The sequence below is a fragment of the Monodelphis domestica genome, chromosome 7, assembly GCF_027887165.1.
Source record: "Monodelphis domestica isolate mMonDom1 chromosome 7, mMonDom1.pri, whole genome shotgun sequence".
In the NCBI taxonomy this organism is placed as follows: domain Eukaryota; kingdom Metazoa; phylum Chordata; class Mammalia; order Didelphimorphia; family Didelphidae; genus Monodelphis; species Monodelphis domestica.
The window spans coordinates 227,917,164-227,935,268 of record NC_077233.1 but is presented as its reverse complement, the minus strand read 5'-3'; the positions used below and the strand labels follow the sequence as shown (position 1 = coordinate 227,935,268).

Below are 18,105 nucleotides of genomic sequence, written 5' to 3'. Positions count from 1 at the left end.
GGTAATATATATTGATTCAGTGATTAAAATTTAATTTTGAATGTCTTTGTTTTTAAAAGTACTTGCTTTTTTTCTTTTTCTTTTTTTTAGGGGAAGCAGCTGCAGCAGAAGTGTCCTTACTTTTTGTGGTTCTGTCTATATGCAGTTTACTGACATTGGTAGTGCTGATTGTGAACTGTGTATCCTGCTGTAAAGATCGAGAAATAGACTTTAAGGTGAGCATTAAAAAAATAAAAACATTTTAAGTAGTCCTCTGGAAATATGGCATTAAGTAGATATAGCATCTTTTACAGTATTCACTATAGTGGATCTAAATTTTTGCTGTACAAGTAGGAAATTATGTTCATTTAATTTCTTTTGGGAAAGGTTACAATCATTCCTTCTAAAACAAAGGTGGAAAGCCCATAAGACTTTTTTAGACTAGCAAGTTTGTGTTATTTAGTTAAAATTGCTATGTAACAGATGTCTACAAACTTTGTAAAGATGAGCTATTTTCCATTTCAGGCTTGATGATCATTTGGGGATATTTTTAAAGAATATTCATCCTCTAGCTATGGGTTGGGCTAGATAACTTTTTTTTCACTTTAAACATTATTTTATTTGGTCATTTCCAAACATTATTCATTGGAAACAAAGATCATCCTCTTTTCCTCCCCCTCCTCCCCTTCCCACCACCTCTCCCATGGGCTAGATAACTTCTATGTCTAACTTCAAATGATTTTCAGAAACACTGATTTCCATAAAGATAGGATTTTCCAGGAAAATAGCTAAATATTATTATAGAGGAATTTCACAGAGAATGAAGTGTAGTAGTAGCAATTGAATTAAGCTCTGAGATCTTATGGTAGGTTATAGTGTTGTTAGAAATCATCTAATATAACAATTCATTTACAGTTGAGGAAAGTTGAGGTCCAGAAATTGAGGTCCAGTAGAGATTGATTGGGAATCTTAGCTATAAAACCTGGCTTTTTAAAAAGAAAAAATGTTGATTGGTCATTCTCTGGATTTTATTGATTATCTTATGTTTATGATGTGGAGAACTTCCCCTACTTTTATGTTACTTGTGGCTTAATATCCACATATTAACAGTAATAATAGCTAACCATATATTAGTACTTCCACAGATGGACTAAAGACTGCCAATTCAAATGCTGTAAAATCTTTATAAGTAAATATTTTCTGGACTTTGATGTTTAAAAGCAGCCTTGTAATCAAAACTGTCTGTCTGAATGGACGCTTTTCATTTATATAAACTTCTCTGCAGCTGCTACTTTGCTCCAATCTAGTGGCATAAGAAAATTAACAATTGTCTTTTTTATCATGGATTTAATCCATTCAAAGGAGGGGGAGAGAAAAGAAGGGCATAGGAAAAGAATCATATGAAACACGCTTTCCTCCTAGGTGTATAGAGGGTAGGGGGACTACTTGGATAGTGAAGTATTGTACATACTGTTACAATGTCTTCGTTTTGTCAGTTGGTTTTGGTGACCTTTTTTTGTTCTTATGAGAGGAAGATTTAATGTTATTAGTGAAGCAGATGTTTGAAATGCTAGTAGAGTTTTTAAAAATCCTAATAAAGCAGAAAATCACTAATATTGATAATTTTGTCTTTAAATATTTTATTTTGTTCATATGAATGGAATGTTGATGTCATCACATTAAAATCAATTTTGTTAATTTAGTGACTAAGTTATCTAATGTCATAGCACCAGGAATTTTCTATTCAGAGAGAAAAATCTGTATACATACAATTTCAGTATTTAAGGATGTTTTTATTACTTTTTAAATATCTTTTACATAACCTGAATTTCCCAATGTATTCCACTCACCTTCTGCCTGATCCAAGAGAGCTAATCCTTATTACTAAAAAGAAAAAAAGGAGGGGAAAAATAGTTCACTAAAATGTAACAACATATCAAAAAATTCTGTCATCATCTCTTCTGCAGGGCCAAATTTGACCATTATAATTTCAAAGCATTTTCAACTGTTTTGTTTTGTTTTTCCGTTTATACTATTCTCATGTATATTTTGTTCCTAGTTCTATTTATTATGCTTTGCATGATTTCATTTTATAAATCTCTTACTTCTGAATTCATTCTATCTTCAAGAGTACAGTAATAGTCCATTACTTTTATACATCTCTTCTTGTTTAACCATTTTGTTTTAATTTCTTTGCTGGATTACAAAAATCCCCTCAAAATTATCCTGGATCCTGGATATTACCAATAATAACTAATTCTGTCACAGTTGATCATTCTACAGTATTGCTGTTAGTGTGTATGTTTTTCTGGTTCTGCTTATTTCACTCTGCATCAGTTCATGAAGGTCTTTTCAGCTCTTTCTGAAGTCATCCTCTTCATCATTCTGTACAGCACAATAGTATTGTCTCCTGTTTATCTTTGTCCATTTTCTGAGTGTGAAGTGATATTTCAAAATTTTAATTCTCATTTCTTTTATTATTAGAGATATGTAGAGTTTTTATTTGGTTAATCCTTTTCTTCCAATAGAAATGACTTTTGACTTTGTGTTTCTTTTAATTGTCTTCATATCTTGTATAGTGGACTTTTATCAGTATAATCCATATAAAGATTTTTTCTTAGTTGACTATTAACTATCTTATTCTAGTTGTATTTATTTCATTCTTGCAAAAAGCTTTTGAATTCCATATTTTATCCTAATAATTTTATCTTTTGTAATTTTCTCTTAACATTTATTTATTAAGAATTCACTTCGGGGGCAGCTGGGTGGCTCAGTGGATTGAGGGCCAGGCCTAGAGATGGGAGGTCCTAGGTTCAAATCTGGCCTCAGACACTTCCCAGCTGTGTGACCCTGGGCAAGTCACTTAACCCCCATTGCCTAGCCCTCACCACTCTTCTGCCTTGGAGCCCATACACAGTATTGGCTCCAAGATGGAAGGTAAGGGTTTAAAAAAAAAAAAGAATTCACTTCCTAGCCTTAGCTATGAAAGGTAACCTGATCTAGTTTCTCATCTAATTTTTTCATGTTAGATATTTAATAATCTAGGTCATCTTCCTATTTTGAGTTTTTGTGTTATATAGTATATGACACTGGTCTAAATTCTAGACTGCTTTCCTATATTTCTAGCAATTTGTATCTCTAGTTCATTTATTTTTTTATATTTTTAAACTAACACTAATAGTAACACTATAACTACTTCATAATCTAATTTGAGTATTCCTTTTTCATTTCTAATTTTTTTTATTGTTTATCTTGATATTTTGTTCCTCCAGTGAATTCTGTTATATCTAGCTCCCTTTCTAACTCTTGGTAGTTTAAATAGCACTAAATCTAAAAGATAAGTTCAGTAATATTGTTATTTTTATCATATTGAAATGACTAGCCCCTGGGCATAGATTATCTTTAAATGATTTATTTCTGTTAGGAGCATTTCGTAGTTGTAACTATATAGGCGCATTGAATATGCTTTGATAGATTGACTCCCCAATAACTTATGCTCTTTTAATTATATTAACTGTTTACCTTGCATTGAATCGTCCTTGATTGGTATAATTCCAATTTGATCATTATTGATTTTTAAAAATAAAATTTTATAATCTTTTTTGCCAAGACTTTGTTTTTAAAAGTTCTTTATTTTTAAATACTTATTTTCTGTCTTAGTAATAACTCTAAAACAGAAGGACAAGGGCTAGGCGAATGGGCTTAAGTAACTTGCCCTGGGTCACGCACCTAGAAAGTATCTGAGGCTAGATTTGAAGTCAGTAACTCCCAGCTTTAGGCCTGGTTCTCAGTTCACTGTGCCACTCGGTTCCTCTCTTCCCCTTAAAAAACAATAACAACAACCCTTACTTTGAGTCTTAGTACTCTTAAGACAGATTTTTAAAATTTCAAACAGTTTTCATTAATGATATGACCCATTCTAGTATTCAAACCTAGTTTAATTATTTGAACTATATGTAGCTCATGAAAAGAATTGTCGGAATGTTTTCCCATGTAATTTTTTAGAATAATTTTTATGTATACATATTAATTGTTCTCTCAAAAGTTTCAGAGAACTCTTCTATAAGTCCATCTGGGCCAGGTTTGGTTGTTGGATTTTTCTCTTTAGTAGATGTTTCTACAGCTAGTTCAATTTTCCTTAATGAAATTTGAGATCTTTATTTAGTGTGGTTAATTTAAGAGATTTTTTGGTCTTCTTTTTAGCCTCCTTCTTTTGAATTCTCAGATTTATTGGCATATAATTGTATGCCATAATAGATTCTAATAATTTTTGTTTCTTCTGAGTTTCTTCTGATTTTATTTTATTATTATTTTGGTAATTTACTTTTCATTCCTCTTAAGTTGTCTAAAGGTTCGTTTATTAATTTTGTTAGTATTTTTCAAAGACTCAGATTTTAGCTTTGTCATTTCAGTTTTGTTGCCTGTTTTATTTCCAATTTATCTCTCCTCCAATTTTCAAGATTTTTCTCTTATATGTACTTCGGATTTGTTAGTTTTCTGTTTTACTCATTATATATCATGTTCACTTCATTAATATTGCTTAACACAGTGCCTGGTATACAAAGTAAATGTCTTATATTTATATATAATTAATTAATAAAATTAAATTAATAATAAAATTAATGACTTCATTAATCCTCTCTCAGATAACAATAATTTATTTATTAAATAATAATTATTTTCTAAGAAATAAACTTGTTATTGGTTATCTGAGTTCTTTGAATAATTCTATAATAAGAGACCTGGCCATTTGGAGACATAGCTAAAGTCTGACCTTTAACTATGGTCAGCTCTCCAATATAGTCTTCATTTCACCTTTCTTGACCTGTTTTCTTATCTGTAAAACAGAGATGATAACACCACTGACCTCCCACAGCTGTGAAGCTTGAATGAGATATTTATAAAGTGCTTAACAGTACCTGGCATATAGTATGTGCTTTATGAAAGTTAGTATTTATTATTATCTTTTTGTTGTTCCGACCCATCTGAATCACTGGTGATCTTACTATTATCCTTATCTATTTGGTCTTTTTATAATAGCAGAATTGGGAAGTTAGGAGATGGGAAGAGTTAGACTTAACATGAACAGAAGGCTTTTCCTCTTTTTTTTTGTTTGGCATTCTTTTTTTCTTACAATTTATGTCTCATTCAAATTAGTATAAGGAATCTTGTAAGGACTAAAGCATAGCCTGTGCAATAAGTTTTTATGTATTCAGAGTTCATTGAGCCATGTCAGGAACAGCCCATTTTCTTTCAGAACTTAGAGTTAGTCATATAGAACTTATTCTTTTTTTTTTTTCACTTTAAACATTATTTTATTTGGTCATTTCCAAACATTATTCATTGGAAACAAAGATCATTTTCTTTTCCTCCCCCCCACCCCCCCTTCCCACCACCTCTCCCATAGCTGGTGCACGATTCCACTGGGTATCACTTGTGTTCTTGGTTCGAACCCATTTCCATGTTGTTGGTATTTGCATTAGAGTGTTCATTTAGAGTCTCTCCTCAGTCGTATCCTCTTCCCCCCTGTAGTCAAGCAGTTGCTTTTCCTCGGTGTTTTTACTCCCATAGTTTATCCTCTGCTTGTGGATAGTGTTTTTTAGATCCCTGCAGATTGTTCAGGGACATTGCATTGCCACTAATGGAGAAGTCCATTACGTTCGATTGTACCACAATGTATCAGTCTCTGTGTACAATGTTTTCCTGGTTCTGCTCCTCTCGCTCTGCATCACTTCCTGGAGGTTGTTCCAGTCTCCATGGAATCCCTCCACTTTATTATTCCTTTGAGCACAATAGTATTCCATCACCAACATACACCACAATTTGTTCAGCCATTCCCCATTTGAAGGGCATCCCCTCATTTTCCAATTTTTGGCCACCACAAAGAGTGCAGCTATGAATATTCTTGTACAACTCTTTGTACTTATTATCTCTTTGGGGTACAAACCCAGCAGTGCTATAGCTGGATCAAAGGGCAGACAGTCTAGAACTTATTCTAAAGATGGATAGTACAAATAACTTTGTTTTCCTTTTGATCACTGTTGGCTAGCCTTCAACTCCTGAGATTGTGTCAGTTGCATATTAGTTTAAGGTGAGGTAGCATTGTGTAATGGAAAAAGCATTCACCCTGGGATTCAGAAGACCCTAGTTACAATCCCAGTTTTACTGCTAATGCATTTCATGACTGGGCAAATTGCCTAATCTCTCTTGGCCCCCGTTTACTCATCTGTAAGAATGAGTGGCGATCTTTTAAAAATTTCACTGATTCTAATTCCAATCCATAGATTATTGGATTCTTTAGAACTAATATAGAATTTTAGATATTTTAGACCTGAATAGGACCTTAGAAATCAATTAGTGAAAAATAATTGAAACCAAATGTTGCGAAATTAAAAAGAACATGCTTAGTCCCAAAGAAGAGATATGAGAAGACCTTTTCAGAGCTGGGGGTTTATGGGCAAGAAACATTGCATCTAATGCCACCAGCTTTTTTTCAATGTGTATATTTTGTTAAATTTTTTTCTTTTTTTTTTTTAACTAAAAAAAACAAAACTTTTTTCGTTAGAATAGATGGCCTTCTGGGAAGAATGAAGAAAAAGGGATAAAGAGGGAAATATAGCATCAAAAATAGTGTGCAAAACTTTTTTTATTGGAATTTTAGAGTTTGATGATTCATAAATGTCCTCAATGATTGAATTATCATATTCTACCTTTCAATCCATTTTATTTCAAATAGAAAGTGATTGCATTCTTTTCTAATTTTAGAATGATTTGATTTTGTTCTAATATTTCTTGCTGACTCATGGAGCACTAGATTTCTGTTTTGTCTCTTCTAGTTTCAGGGATTGCATTATTTGGCCTAAGTTTATCACTTCATGTTAATCTATTTCTTTTCCTAATTATTTTATCTAGAGATTTTATTTCATTTTTAATATCTTGTTTAATTTTGTTAAATTTTTTTCTTTTTTTAAACAAAAACTTTTTTTGTGTTAGAATAGATGACCTTCTGGGAAGAATGAGGAGAAAGGGATAAAGAGGGAAATATAGCTAATATGAAAATCTGTTTTGAAAAAAAGAAATCACCTTGTCAACCTCCTCATTTTTTAGTTGAAGGAAGAGAGTAAGGATTACAAAACTACTAAGTAATATAACTAAGACCAGAAGTAATATTTCCTGACTCCTATTCCAGAGCTTCTTCTTTATATGCATCTTGCTACCATTCCAAACCTTTGAAATGCGTTGTTTTTCCTACCATATTTTATGTTCATTGACTTCACTGACCCTAAGTTTTTTGTAGCATCTTTATTGTGTGAAGAAGTGGTAAACTGAGACATCATAATCATTTTAATGAAAGAATCTTTAATAGTTGCCTAGAAGGGAAATTGAGCAAATCCCTCTTACTCAAATGTTCCCACACACATACTGAAGTTGCCATAGGATTCATTTGCCCTATTACCTTATAGATGCAAATAGCAGTAGCATCCATTTTTGTCAATGTGAGCACAGAGCTGTGAGTACCCTACATTTTGTGATTTTTCTCATCATTCAGACATAGTTTTCCATTAATTCTTTGGCCCACTAAGCTTTACTTTATAAGAAAGATACACTGGGGAACCATGAACCATTTGGGTAGTGTGACATAGTGGACCATGTCATTAAAACTGAATATTCTCTAAGAGACTGGAAAAATAAAATAACTGTTATTTAAACTATTAAATGCTTTAAGCATCCAATTATGATATGGTAGTACTTAATGGATGAAGACAGGAATTTTTGTTTTATGTTTATTATTAATATTTAATTATATGATAAATATAATAAAATAATTAAGTAATTATGTTTGATCCTATCAATTACTTAACATCCTTATTAATTGTTTCCTAAATTTTAAACATGCCATCTTCATATTTATGTACTTTATCCTTGTGGTTCTAGAGAGCAAAAATTTTAAACTTGTTTATTTCTTTTTTCTCTGTGGATGCTACTTTTCAAGGTATCTTCTGTATTTTAACAAAAATCAACAATTGGAAATGGAGAGAAAACTAAAATCACTAAAATATGAGGAATCTGATTTGTCTTGCTTTATTGGGATTTGAAAAGATGTTTATTGAAAAATAATTTCTCATTTTACAGTTAATCATCATATAAATGTTTGAGTTGAATGAGGTGGTATTTTAAATGTAAAATATTTTGCTAATTTAAGTAATTTGTAAATATGAATCTTTTTGTATGCATGAAAGGCATTATGGCATAGAGGATATATAGTAGTAAAAATCCTCTTTAGAGTTAAGAAAATCTTTATTCAGATCTTGCTTCTGACATATTGAGAGACCCTGTACCTTTCAGTGCCCAGGCATAGTCTTCTATTTATTTGTTGTTTGCCTCATAGAACCACATAGTTGGAAGAAAGATCAGAAGATTTCTGCTACATATGGTTATGTAAAGGAAATCCAAGTTATGGTAAAATTTATAATTTTCTGACAGCATAGTCCATTCCTTTGGGTCCCCCCCGCCTTTAAATGGATTCTTCATTTTAGGGATCTCCCAGGATGCAAATTCTCTCCTCTAAAATAAATTAGCAAGTCCTTCATATATCACTCTTTTGGAGTTGTCTTATGTACTAAAAGCAAAAGTAAGGGGGCAGATGGGTAGCTCAGTGGATTAAGAACCAGGCCCAGGAGGTCCTGGGTTCAAATCTAGCCTCATATTTTTTTGGCTGTATGACCCTGGGCAAGTCACTTAACCCCCATTGCCTAACTACTTACCACTCTTCTGCCTTTGAACCAATACCCAGTATTGATTCTAAGATGGAAGGTAAGGGTTTAAAAATATGTAATAAAATAAAATAAAAAGTGACTTGCTCTTGGTCACACTGTTAGTATGGATCAGAGCCAGCCTTGACCTATGCCATGTTTCCTTTCTGTCCATTTCTTAACTGTGAATAGTTTTTAAAAAGAAATCAACATAACTAATATGTTTATTCTCTTCTCTTCCCACTTTTAAAAAGGAATTTGAAGATAATTTTGATGATGAAATAGATTTTACACCACCAGCAGAAGATACACCCTCTCTTCAGTCTCCTGCAGAAGTTTTTACGCTTTCAGTTCCAAATATTTCCTTACCAGTTTCATCCCAGTTTCATCCTTCTTCAGGTAATATTTGTGGTTAAATTATCGTCCTAATATCAAGATTTACTCATTCTCTTGAATGAAGTCTAAAGACTAAGAAAACTTTTATGATTAATGGAAGCCCTATTTCTAATTAATGAAATTAGAAGATAACGTTTGTTTTATAATCTCTTTCCTTTTCATGCTTTCTACTTTGCAAAGACTTCTTTGCTTTAAGGTAACCTTTCTGCTGCAAGAATTCAGAAATCAAAGGGAAGAACTTTATTCTTAGGAGAAAATGATTTCTGTTTATATAAGGAAGGCACCGACTGAGCTCTTTCTATATGCCAGACACTTTGCTTAGGTTACTTTATGCCAGACACTTTGCTGAGGTTACTTTAAAAAAAAAAAAGACAAGCAAAAACAGCCCTTTCCCTCAATAAATTTACATTCTAATGGGGAGAGATAATAAAAGATAGCTAAAAATTGAAGATGGGAATGATGGTTTCTGGTGGAGGACATGATTTTGAAGTTGAGAAGTCAGGAGCATCTGCTCCTAAGAAGGAAGGAATGAATATGACTGGCTATTTGGACCTATCCACAAAATGGAGACTCTCTCCTCTCCCCACCACCTACTTTTTCTTTTACTACTCTTTTCTCTGTTGTAATGAAAAAACATTATAGAGGTAAATTTGAAATATAATAACATTAACCACTTAAATGTTAGAGCACAACACATTTCCTTTTCTAGTTCATAAACTTAATCCTATCATCTAACTCCAGACCGTTGGAGTCACTATTCAGTTCAACAAATTCCATGAAGTAGATATTTATTAAATGCCTACTATATGTCAGGCACTGTAAGCACTGAGCACTGATGATACAGATGCAAAAAAAGACAATCCCTACCCTCAAGGAACTTCCAATCTAAAGGAGGAAGACAACACACAAAGGAAAGTTAAAAAGTGGAAGGAGAGGAAACAGGGATGTCCTGTGCAGAACTATGATATTTCATGGAGTCCAAAACAAGCAGAGCTATTAATGGAAAGCAGCTGGAGAGTTACCTAGAAAGTTTACATCTCAGACTCCTGAAAAGGCAGGCTTTTAGTACTTTACTAATTCTTAGAAACCCATATTACTTCTAGCTCCTAGGCCTAAGTTGCCCTCTTCCTTTTAATTTTTAAAAAATTAGGTCTTTTCCTTTTTGGGTCTACTCCTTTAGTTTTAGGTCAGAATTCTTCTCTTGGTCAACTAACTATCTGACCTATCAGTTTAGCCATTGTTTGGTAGATTCTAGGTTTTACCCCTAGAAAATGCTTGTAATTGTCTTGTAATCATTGGCACTCAGCCCCTTGCTGAATTTCTTATAGCTGAATTATACATTGTTACCTTGGGCTCTGTTCTTTCTGGATCAGTGCATCCTTTAATATTTTCCTTAAGTTTTAAAATGGTTTTACCAATGAGTCCCCATAGCTCTGTATTGATGCTTCCTTCTGTCACTTTATGTCATCAGCCTAGAAACCATATCCCTTCAATAAGATTCTCTGAGAATCACATAGATCAGATATTCCATTTCTGGGGGCAGGTGGGTAGCTCAGTGGATTGAGAGCCAGGCCTAGAGACGGGAGGTCCTAGGTTCAAATCTGGCCTCAGACACTTCTCAGCTGTGTGACCCTGGGCAAATCACTTAACCCCCATTGCCTAGCCCTTACCACTCTTCTGTCTTGGAGCCAATACACAGTATTGACTCCAAGACATTAGGTGAAGGTTTAAAAAAAAAAAAAGATATTCTATTTCTGTGTTTAAAAAAAAAAAACCAAACAGCTATATTTTTTGCCTTGGAAAATCCCAGTATTGCCTAAAATAATTAAGATGCTATATTTAACATTTTATCACATTTATTTCTGCTGTCAGGAAGGTAGATTCATATGCCCCCCCCCCCTCCTCTTTTCTTTGGTCTTTGTATCTCTAGACTATATCAGCCTTATATAATATGTAATAATTAATTGTTCATCGAATTTGTTGAATTGATATTGCCCCTCAGTGCACCATAGGAAATAAATGGATTTTTCAGTAAGACTGACATTTCACAGTGAACATTTTAGGATCTATTTGATTGCAAACTACTGATTTCCTATGTGTTATAAATTAGCTACAAGAACTGATCCATATTAGCTACCATATGGATGGTAGTGCATATCATTAACTGCACCTTCCACTCCTTAGAGCTCAGTGCCCCCTGTAGAGTAAATTGATGTAACAAATGGTTAGAAACCAAAAAAAAAATCTCCTGTTATAATTATATAATTTTACTGTCACAAATGTGTTACAGTGCCCCAGGCTTTTGTATTAAATGCATAATGAATGGCATTTTGATGTACAAATCCCTTTGCATTAATGGAGCCAGAAATGTTTGGTGTAACTCAGTTATTAAATTAAGTTGGTGTTAGCAGAGCTAATGCATGAAATTGGAGAGCTTCATCAAATCTATGTTTAGCTAAGTATTTCTGTGAACATTTTCTCAGTGTATGTCAAAAGCTGTTTAGCATATTATTATATTTGCGAAGTCTCTTTTAGGTGCTAGATTTTTTCCTCCTATTATAATTAAGAAGCATCATGGTATCAAGTGAATAGACAAATGAATTCAGATCCCACTTATGGCATACATTGGCTTTGTTACTACAAACAAATTACTTATCCTATCAGTGCCCTGGGTGGGTCAGTAAGAATACAAGTTGAAAAATAGATCTTTATTAGTAGAGAGTTTTCTCTTTGGGAGATTCTCATACAGTGAAGTCTCAGGTCTCTTCCAGAACAATAATTCTACTGATGCCCAAGGTGTAAATGGAAGTGTCAAGATTGTAGAATATATTCATTCACATTTATTTTGTGTCCTTTGCATAGAACCACATCTAACTCTCCCATTTTTGAGGGATTTGTGGTGTTCAGGATGCTCAGTTTATGCTAAGGATACAAAAATGAAGAATGACAGTGTCACCTTCAAAAATACAGTTTCAGTATAGTGATGGTGACAGGCTAAATTGTAGAGGATTAAGGATTGATTTGATAGTGAGGGAAGACATGCTTGCAGTAGATCAGATTACTTGTTGAGGAAGTTTAACAGTTTTGATTTTTTTTTTTAATCCTTACTTTCTGCTTCATAACAACTCTTAAGACAGAAGGGTAGGAAGGGCTAGGTAAGGAGGATTAAGTGACTTGCCCAAGGGCTAGGAAATATGGTAGGCCAGATTTGAGTGTTACCTAGCTGCTAATGGTTTTGATATTTGAAATGAAATGTACTAACATTATTATTTGCCTAATTGAGATATTTTACTAAATCCAACAAGCATTTATGTATGTATGTATGTATGTATGTATGTATGTATGTATGTATGTGTTTGTTTTTTAAAACCCTTACCTTCTGTCTTGGAGTCAATACTGTTTATTGGTTCCAAAGCGGAAGAGTGGTAAGGGCTAGGCAATGGGGATCAAGTGACTTGCCCAGGGTCACCCAGCTGGGAAGTGTCTGAGGCCAGATTTGAACCTAGGACCTCCCATCTCTAGGCCTGGTTCTCAATCCACTGAGCTACCCAGCTTTCCTCTCAAAAAGTATTAAGTATCTAATAAATATAAAACACCATATTAGACAATGAGGACGTGAAGACGAAAGAAAAATAGCCCCACTCTTCAATACTAGGAAAAGCTTGAAACAATACAGAAATAGTTTTTGTTATAAATTGTATAGTTAAAACTGATCAATGCATTGACCAGCCAATACTATATGACAAAAGATAAAGAAAGCATATTTAGCTTTAAAAGCATTTCTACCTCTTAACAGAGAGGTAATAATTAGAGATGTAGAATAGAAAGAGACATATATATTTTCAGACATGGCCACTATGTTGATCCAGTTTGTTATGCTAATTTGTTTCTGAGAAAGGTTTTTGAAATTTCTTTCATATTGGAGGGGAGAATGGGGGTAGTGATAACAATGCAAAGAAAGAAGAAAAAAAGTATGAATAAACCATTTTAACATTATTATTTTTAAATCCTTACCTTTTGTCTTAAAAGTAATCAATTCCAACGCAGAAGATCCTTAAGAACTAGATAATTGAAGTTAAGTGACTTGCCCAGGGCCATATAGCTAGGAAGTGTCTGGCATTAGATTTGAACGCAGGACTCTTCTCCAGGCCTGGCTTTCTCTATTGAGGCACCAACCTTCCCCTAGAAGTCATTTTAAAAAACACAAAGAAGAGAAAAGATGGAAGTTCAAAGAGAAACAAACAGTAAATAGAACAAAAAACAAGCTGTTGTTAGTAGATTGGTTTTTATATATATCCTTTCTCTTTGTAAATAGAAAGTTCATATTTATTGATATTTGTCAAGTTCAGAAAAAAAAAACTCTTAGGGGGCAGCTGGGTGGCTCAGTGGATTGAGAGTCAGGCCTAGAGGCGGAAGGTCCTAGGTTCAAGGAAGGTCCTAGGTTCAAATCTGGCCTCAGACACTTCCCAGCTGTGTGACTCTGGGCAAGCCACTTTACCCCCATTGCCTAGCCCTCACCACTCTTCTGCCTTGGAGCCAACTCCAAGATGGAAGGTAAGGGTTAAAAAAAAGAAAGAAAAAATTCTAAATAAATGCTTAATGTCTTTAATTTAAATTCTGATGACCTTTAAACAATTTTAATGTAATTGTGTATTGGGGGTGGGGTATTATTTCTTTTTTCCCATAACAGAGGGATTGAAGTCTCAAGTTGCACGCCAGAGTCTAAACTACATCCAGGAAATTGGAAATGGCTGGTTTGGAAAGGTGAAAATTTATTTTCTAAAGCTTTAGTAGTAAAATTTTGGTTTTATGACAGATTGATCTACATCCTTCATCATGTAGTGTTCCCATTGAATGTCATAATGTAATTGAAAATCAGAAGTCTTAGCAAAATCTATATGAATCAGATACTTTATTATATTTTAAAAGTATTTCCACAAATTATGTGTTCATATAAATATTGAGCATTTTTCTAGTTTGAACTTTGATCACTGGAGAAATTCTCATTATTCATATTTCATTATCTGATCATCTTTACTTCTCAGTGCTCCTTAACCTCAGTAGCTCCCAATCTTACTTACTTTGTATTTCTGCCTGAAAGGTGTCCAACAGGATTTTTATGTTTAACAGCTATATGACTAGGACACCAAAGTGATCATGAATTGATCACATGAGCCTTATAGTAGAGATTATGGGATGGGGAAGAAGAAAAGAAATCTTTAATCTGAAACTCTTTCCTTCAAATTTGCCCTTGTTTGCTTTTTATCATTTAAAAAAAGGTAATAATAGGTCTTAAAATCTTAGAGGTAACATCCAATCATAATAAAAATAGCTTGTTTATATAGCATGTATGAAACTTGGGAGGAATTTTAGTCCTGTGAGGTCGGCAATACAAGTATTGTTACCTATATTTTATAGAAGAAGAAAAGATTTTGAGAAGTTAATGATTTTTCCATCATTACGTATCTGGTACATGTCTGTTAGAATTGAACCCAGAGCTCCTGATTCCCAGGCACAACACTTTTCCCACTATACTACTTCTCTCTTTGTAATGATGAATGCCATTGTATAGAAGCATTCTGTATAAAAAACTTTTGATGCCTTTTTGGTTTTACATTATAGTCATTTTTGAGGAGTCCTTCCCCAGATTAATCCTTCTCTTGTGTCAAAGAAAAACATTTCAGAAAAGATATCCAATGGTGTCCACATGACATTGCATATAATATTCAGCCTTAGTATTTCTCAGCCTTTGTGCCATGAATAAGGAGGGTTTTTTTGTTTTGATTTGGTTTTCATCATCTAGTCTCTGGGACCTTCACTGGTCAGCTTTCTTTTAGTGACTTTGCTATTGTCATTGTGTAGATATACTTTTGTTTTTGCATTATGAAACAAATAGCAAAACACTAAGTTAAGCTGAATTGTGATTTAGCCTTTTAGAGTTTTCCGGTTTATTTTGTTCTTAACTATCTCAGTTATTTTTTAGATATTTCTATTTCTCACTTTTCCCTGCTTCAGTTATTTCAACTCATTTAAACTCCCATGACGCATATCAAAATAAAATAAAAGTTAAAAGAACAAAGAATATTTAATGTATAAGGGTAATATGTATATGAAAGCATTTGTGTTTTAATGCTGTTCTTTAGTTTCTCCTTTTCTATGTTATGAGAAGATTAGGCACTGGATAATGAAGTTTTTTATCACAGCAATTCAGAAAGACTCACCTAAGATGTAGAGGGTTTGCAATGTGTTTTTTGTTTGTTTTTTCAAACCTTACTTTCCACCTTAGAATCTGTACTTTGTATTTATTGGTTCCAAGGCAGAAGAGTGGTAAGGGCTAGGCAATGGGGGTTAAATGACTTGCCCAGGGTCACAAAACTAGGAAGTGTCTGAGGCCAGATTTGAGCCTGGACCTCTCTAGGCCTGGCTCTCAATCCACTGAGTTACCCAGCTGCCCACTGCAATCTGTTTTAATGAATAATATGACCACACTGCTCAAATCAGAGACCTTTGAGATAAAAGTATTTTCTCTATAGTCAATGAGCATCAGCTCTCTTTCATCTGTAGATCATATAAGTCAGGTATGCAACTTTTAGCAATATCCTTATTTTAATAAAATGTTACTATTATAAAATCATTTTAAGCACCCTAGGAATTTCTTACAATTTTATTTTGCCTGAGGCATTAATTTTTCCAAATCATAAAGAACTAGATTTTGACATGACAGTAGTTCTTCTCACTAACATGCCACTTGTTTATTTTTTTATTTTAATGTCATCTTCTGGTTCTGCTTTCTGGACCAGGAAACATAAATCTAATACGCATGACAGCCTTTTAGATATTTTTATATCTACCCTTAATCTTCTTCATGGTAAAAAAACTGTACTTCTTCAATAATTCATCAAATTGCTTATTTTCCAATCTTTTTAGTATTCTGATTGCCTTCTTCTTGCTCATTGTGATCCATCTTGTCACTGTCCTTCCTAACTTTTCCAAAAGTAAACCAGATGTGATGTTACAGAGTACAGTGGAACTACACCCTATTCTGGGGACACTAATCTTTTATCAATACAATGTGAAAATGACAGCTTTTTTATTGCTTATGTCCCATTATTGATTCATATCAGACTTGCAGTTCACTGAAATGTTCATCTCTTTTTCCCATGAACTAGTATTTATCTAGGCTTTTCTCATTTGAATTTCAATTTTTTAATAGGTGTAGAGATTCACATTTATCCTTTTTGAATTTCACCTTAGAGTGTATGTATACATACACATATACATACATTCATTCATACATACATACATCCTATTCTGTATAGTTCTTTTCAGATCTCAATGTTAGGTATTCCTTTTAGCTTAATCTTAGACAAATTTGATTTGCATGCCATCTATGCTTTTTGTTTTGTTTCATTTTTAAATAACCCTTACATTTTGTCTTAGTATCTGTTGTAAGATAGAAGAGCAGCAAGGACTAGACAATTGTGTTTAAATGACTTGCCAGAAGACACACAGCTAGAAAGTATCCGAGGCCAGATCCCAACTCCAGGCCTAGTATTCTATCTACTGTGCTACTTAACTGCCCTGACATTCATGTTTTTATAGAAGATATTATTAAGAATATTGAACAGAATGGGGTGAAGAACAAATTCTTGTAACATTCTCCAAGATACCTCCCTCCCTCTGAGTTGACATAATCCATTAATTACTGCTCTTTGGATCTGGTTTTTGAGTTCTGAACACTTTACTCTGGTAGAGTGTATTGTGATATCTCTGTCTTGCTCACAAAGATCTCATGAAAAATTTTGTCAAATGTTTTGCTGAAATCTAGATTAGTAAATCTGAAGCCTTCTTCTGGTTAACCTTTATAAAGACCACGTTAACAAACAAAAAGGAAATGTGGTTAGTCTCTGTTACTTATATTTGAAGACTACATGCTGGCTTATTGTTATCAGTTGTATTATCCCTTCCTTTCCCCCCTAAAATAGGTTAAATAGCAACAAAGTCTTTTCTCAAACGTTGATACACTCACTCATGAGTTGAAATCTCAAAGAACTGGATCAGCTTCCTTTTCTTTCTTGACATTTTTTATTTACCACATAGATGGCAGTCTTTTTTTCTAACATATTCTTATTCCTAAAAAAAAAAAAGCATAACTCAGTTCATTAGCTAAATTATGTAGTATACATTTTACTAACCCTTTTTATTTTTCCTTTCTGTTCCAATTTGATGAAATTTATATAAGGAATTATTCTTTGTTTCCAGGTTTTGCTTGGGGAAATTTACACAGGCACTAGTGTAGCAAGAGTAGTAGTGAAGGAGTTAAAAGCCAGTGCGAGTACAAAGGAGCAAGATAAATTTTTGAAAAATGGAGAGCCATACTAGTAAGTATACTTTAACTTGTACAGTGATATGGATGTATTCTGATTGAATGAAGTGTTTTGTTTGTTTTTAATATTGATGATACTTGTTCTTACCTTGTCTTTTTTTTTCATATCAGTATATATACACTGTTCAAAGAAATTTTCATAGATTATAGCAAATCACTAAAATAGTAAATTATTTGCCCTAAAAAGCTATATTAGCTATATTAAATATTGGTTTAGAAGTCTACAATTAAATTTGCCAAGTGGACTAACACTATAAAAAATGATTCAAAATTGAATTGTTCTATATACATTTGAATTACTACTCTTTATTTAAAAAATCTAGTGAAATAGAGAAATGTTCACTGCAATGGGAATTATTTTATTTAAAAGTTATGTTAGTTTCTCCTCATTAGAAGTAATATACTTATCTGATTATTTTCACTTTGCTCATTCTGTTTAAATTTAATTTAGAAGTACTTTGAGATAGTGGACTTCTTGCAATCTGTATAAATAGATGGAATTTCCACATATCTAAAATCAAAGATCCAGGACATTGACATAATTAAATTTGATTGTCATTATAAAAATATTAGAGTAAAAGCTTGTAGAAG

At 33.1% G+C, this 18,105-nt stretch overlaps 1 protein-coding gene across 1 annotated transcript in view; it reads left to right on the top strand.

The window, feature by feature from the left end:
* LMTK2 (lemur tyrosine kinase 2) overlaps window positions 1-18,105 on the top strand; it is a 136,412-nt gene that overhangs the window by 52,941 nt on the left and 65,366 nt on the right. The window contains exons 2-5 of the mRNA XM_007498274.3: window positions 91-215; window positions 8,987-9,131; window positions 13,819-13,892; window positions 17,391-17,509. Coding sequence (XP_007498336.1) covers window positions 91-215; window positions 8,987-9,131; window positions 13,819-13,892; window positions 17,391-17,509 — 463 coding nt within the window. The remainder of the gene's footprint in view (window positions 1-90; window positions 216-8,986; window positions 9,132-13,818; window positions 13,893-17,390; window positions 17,510-18,105) is intronic.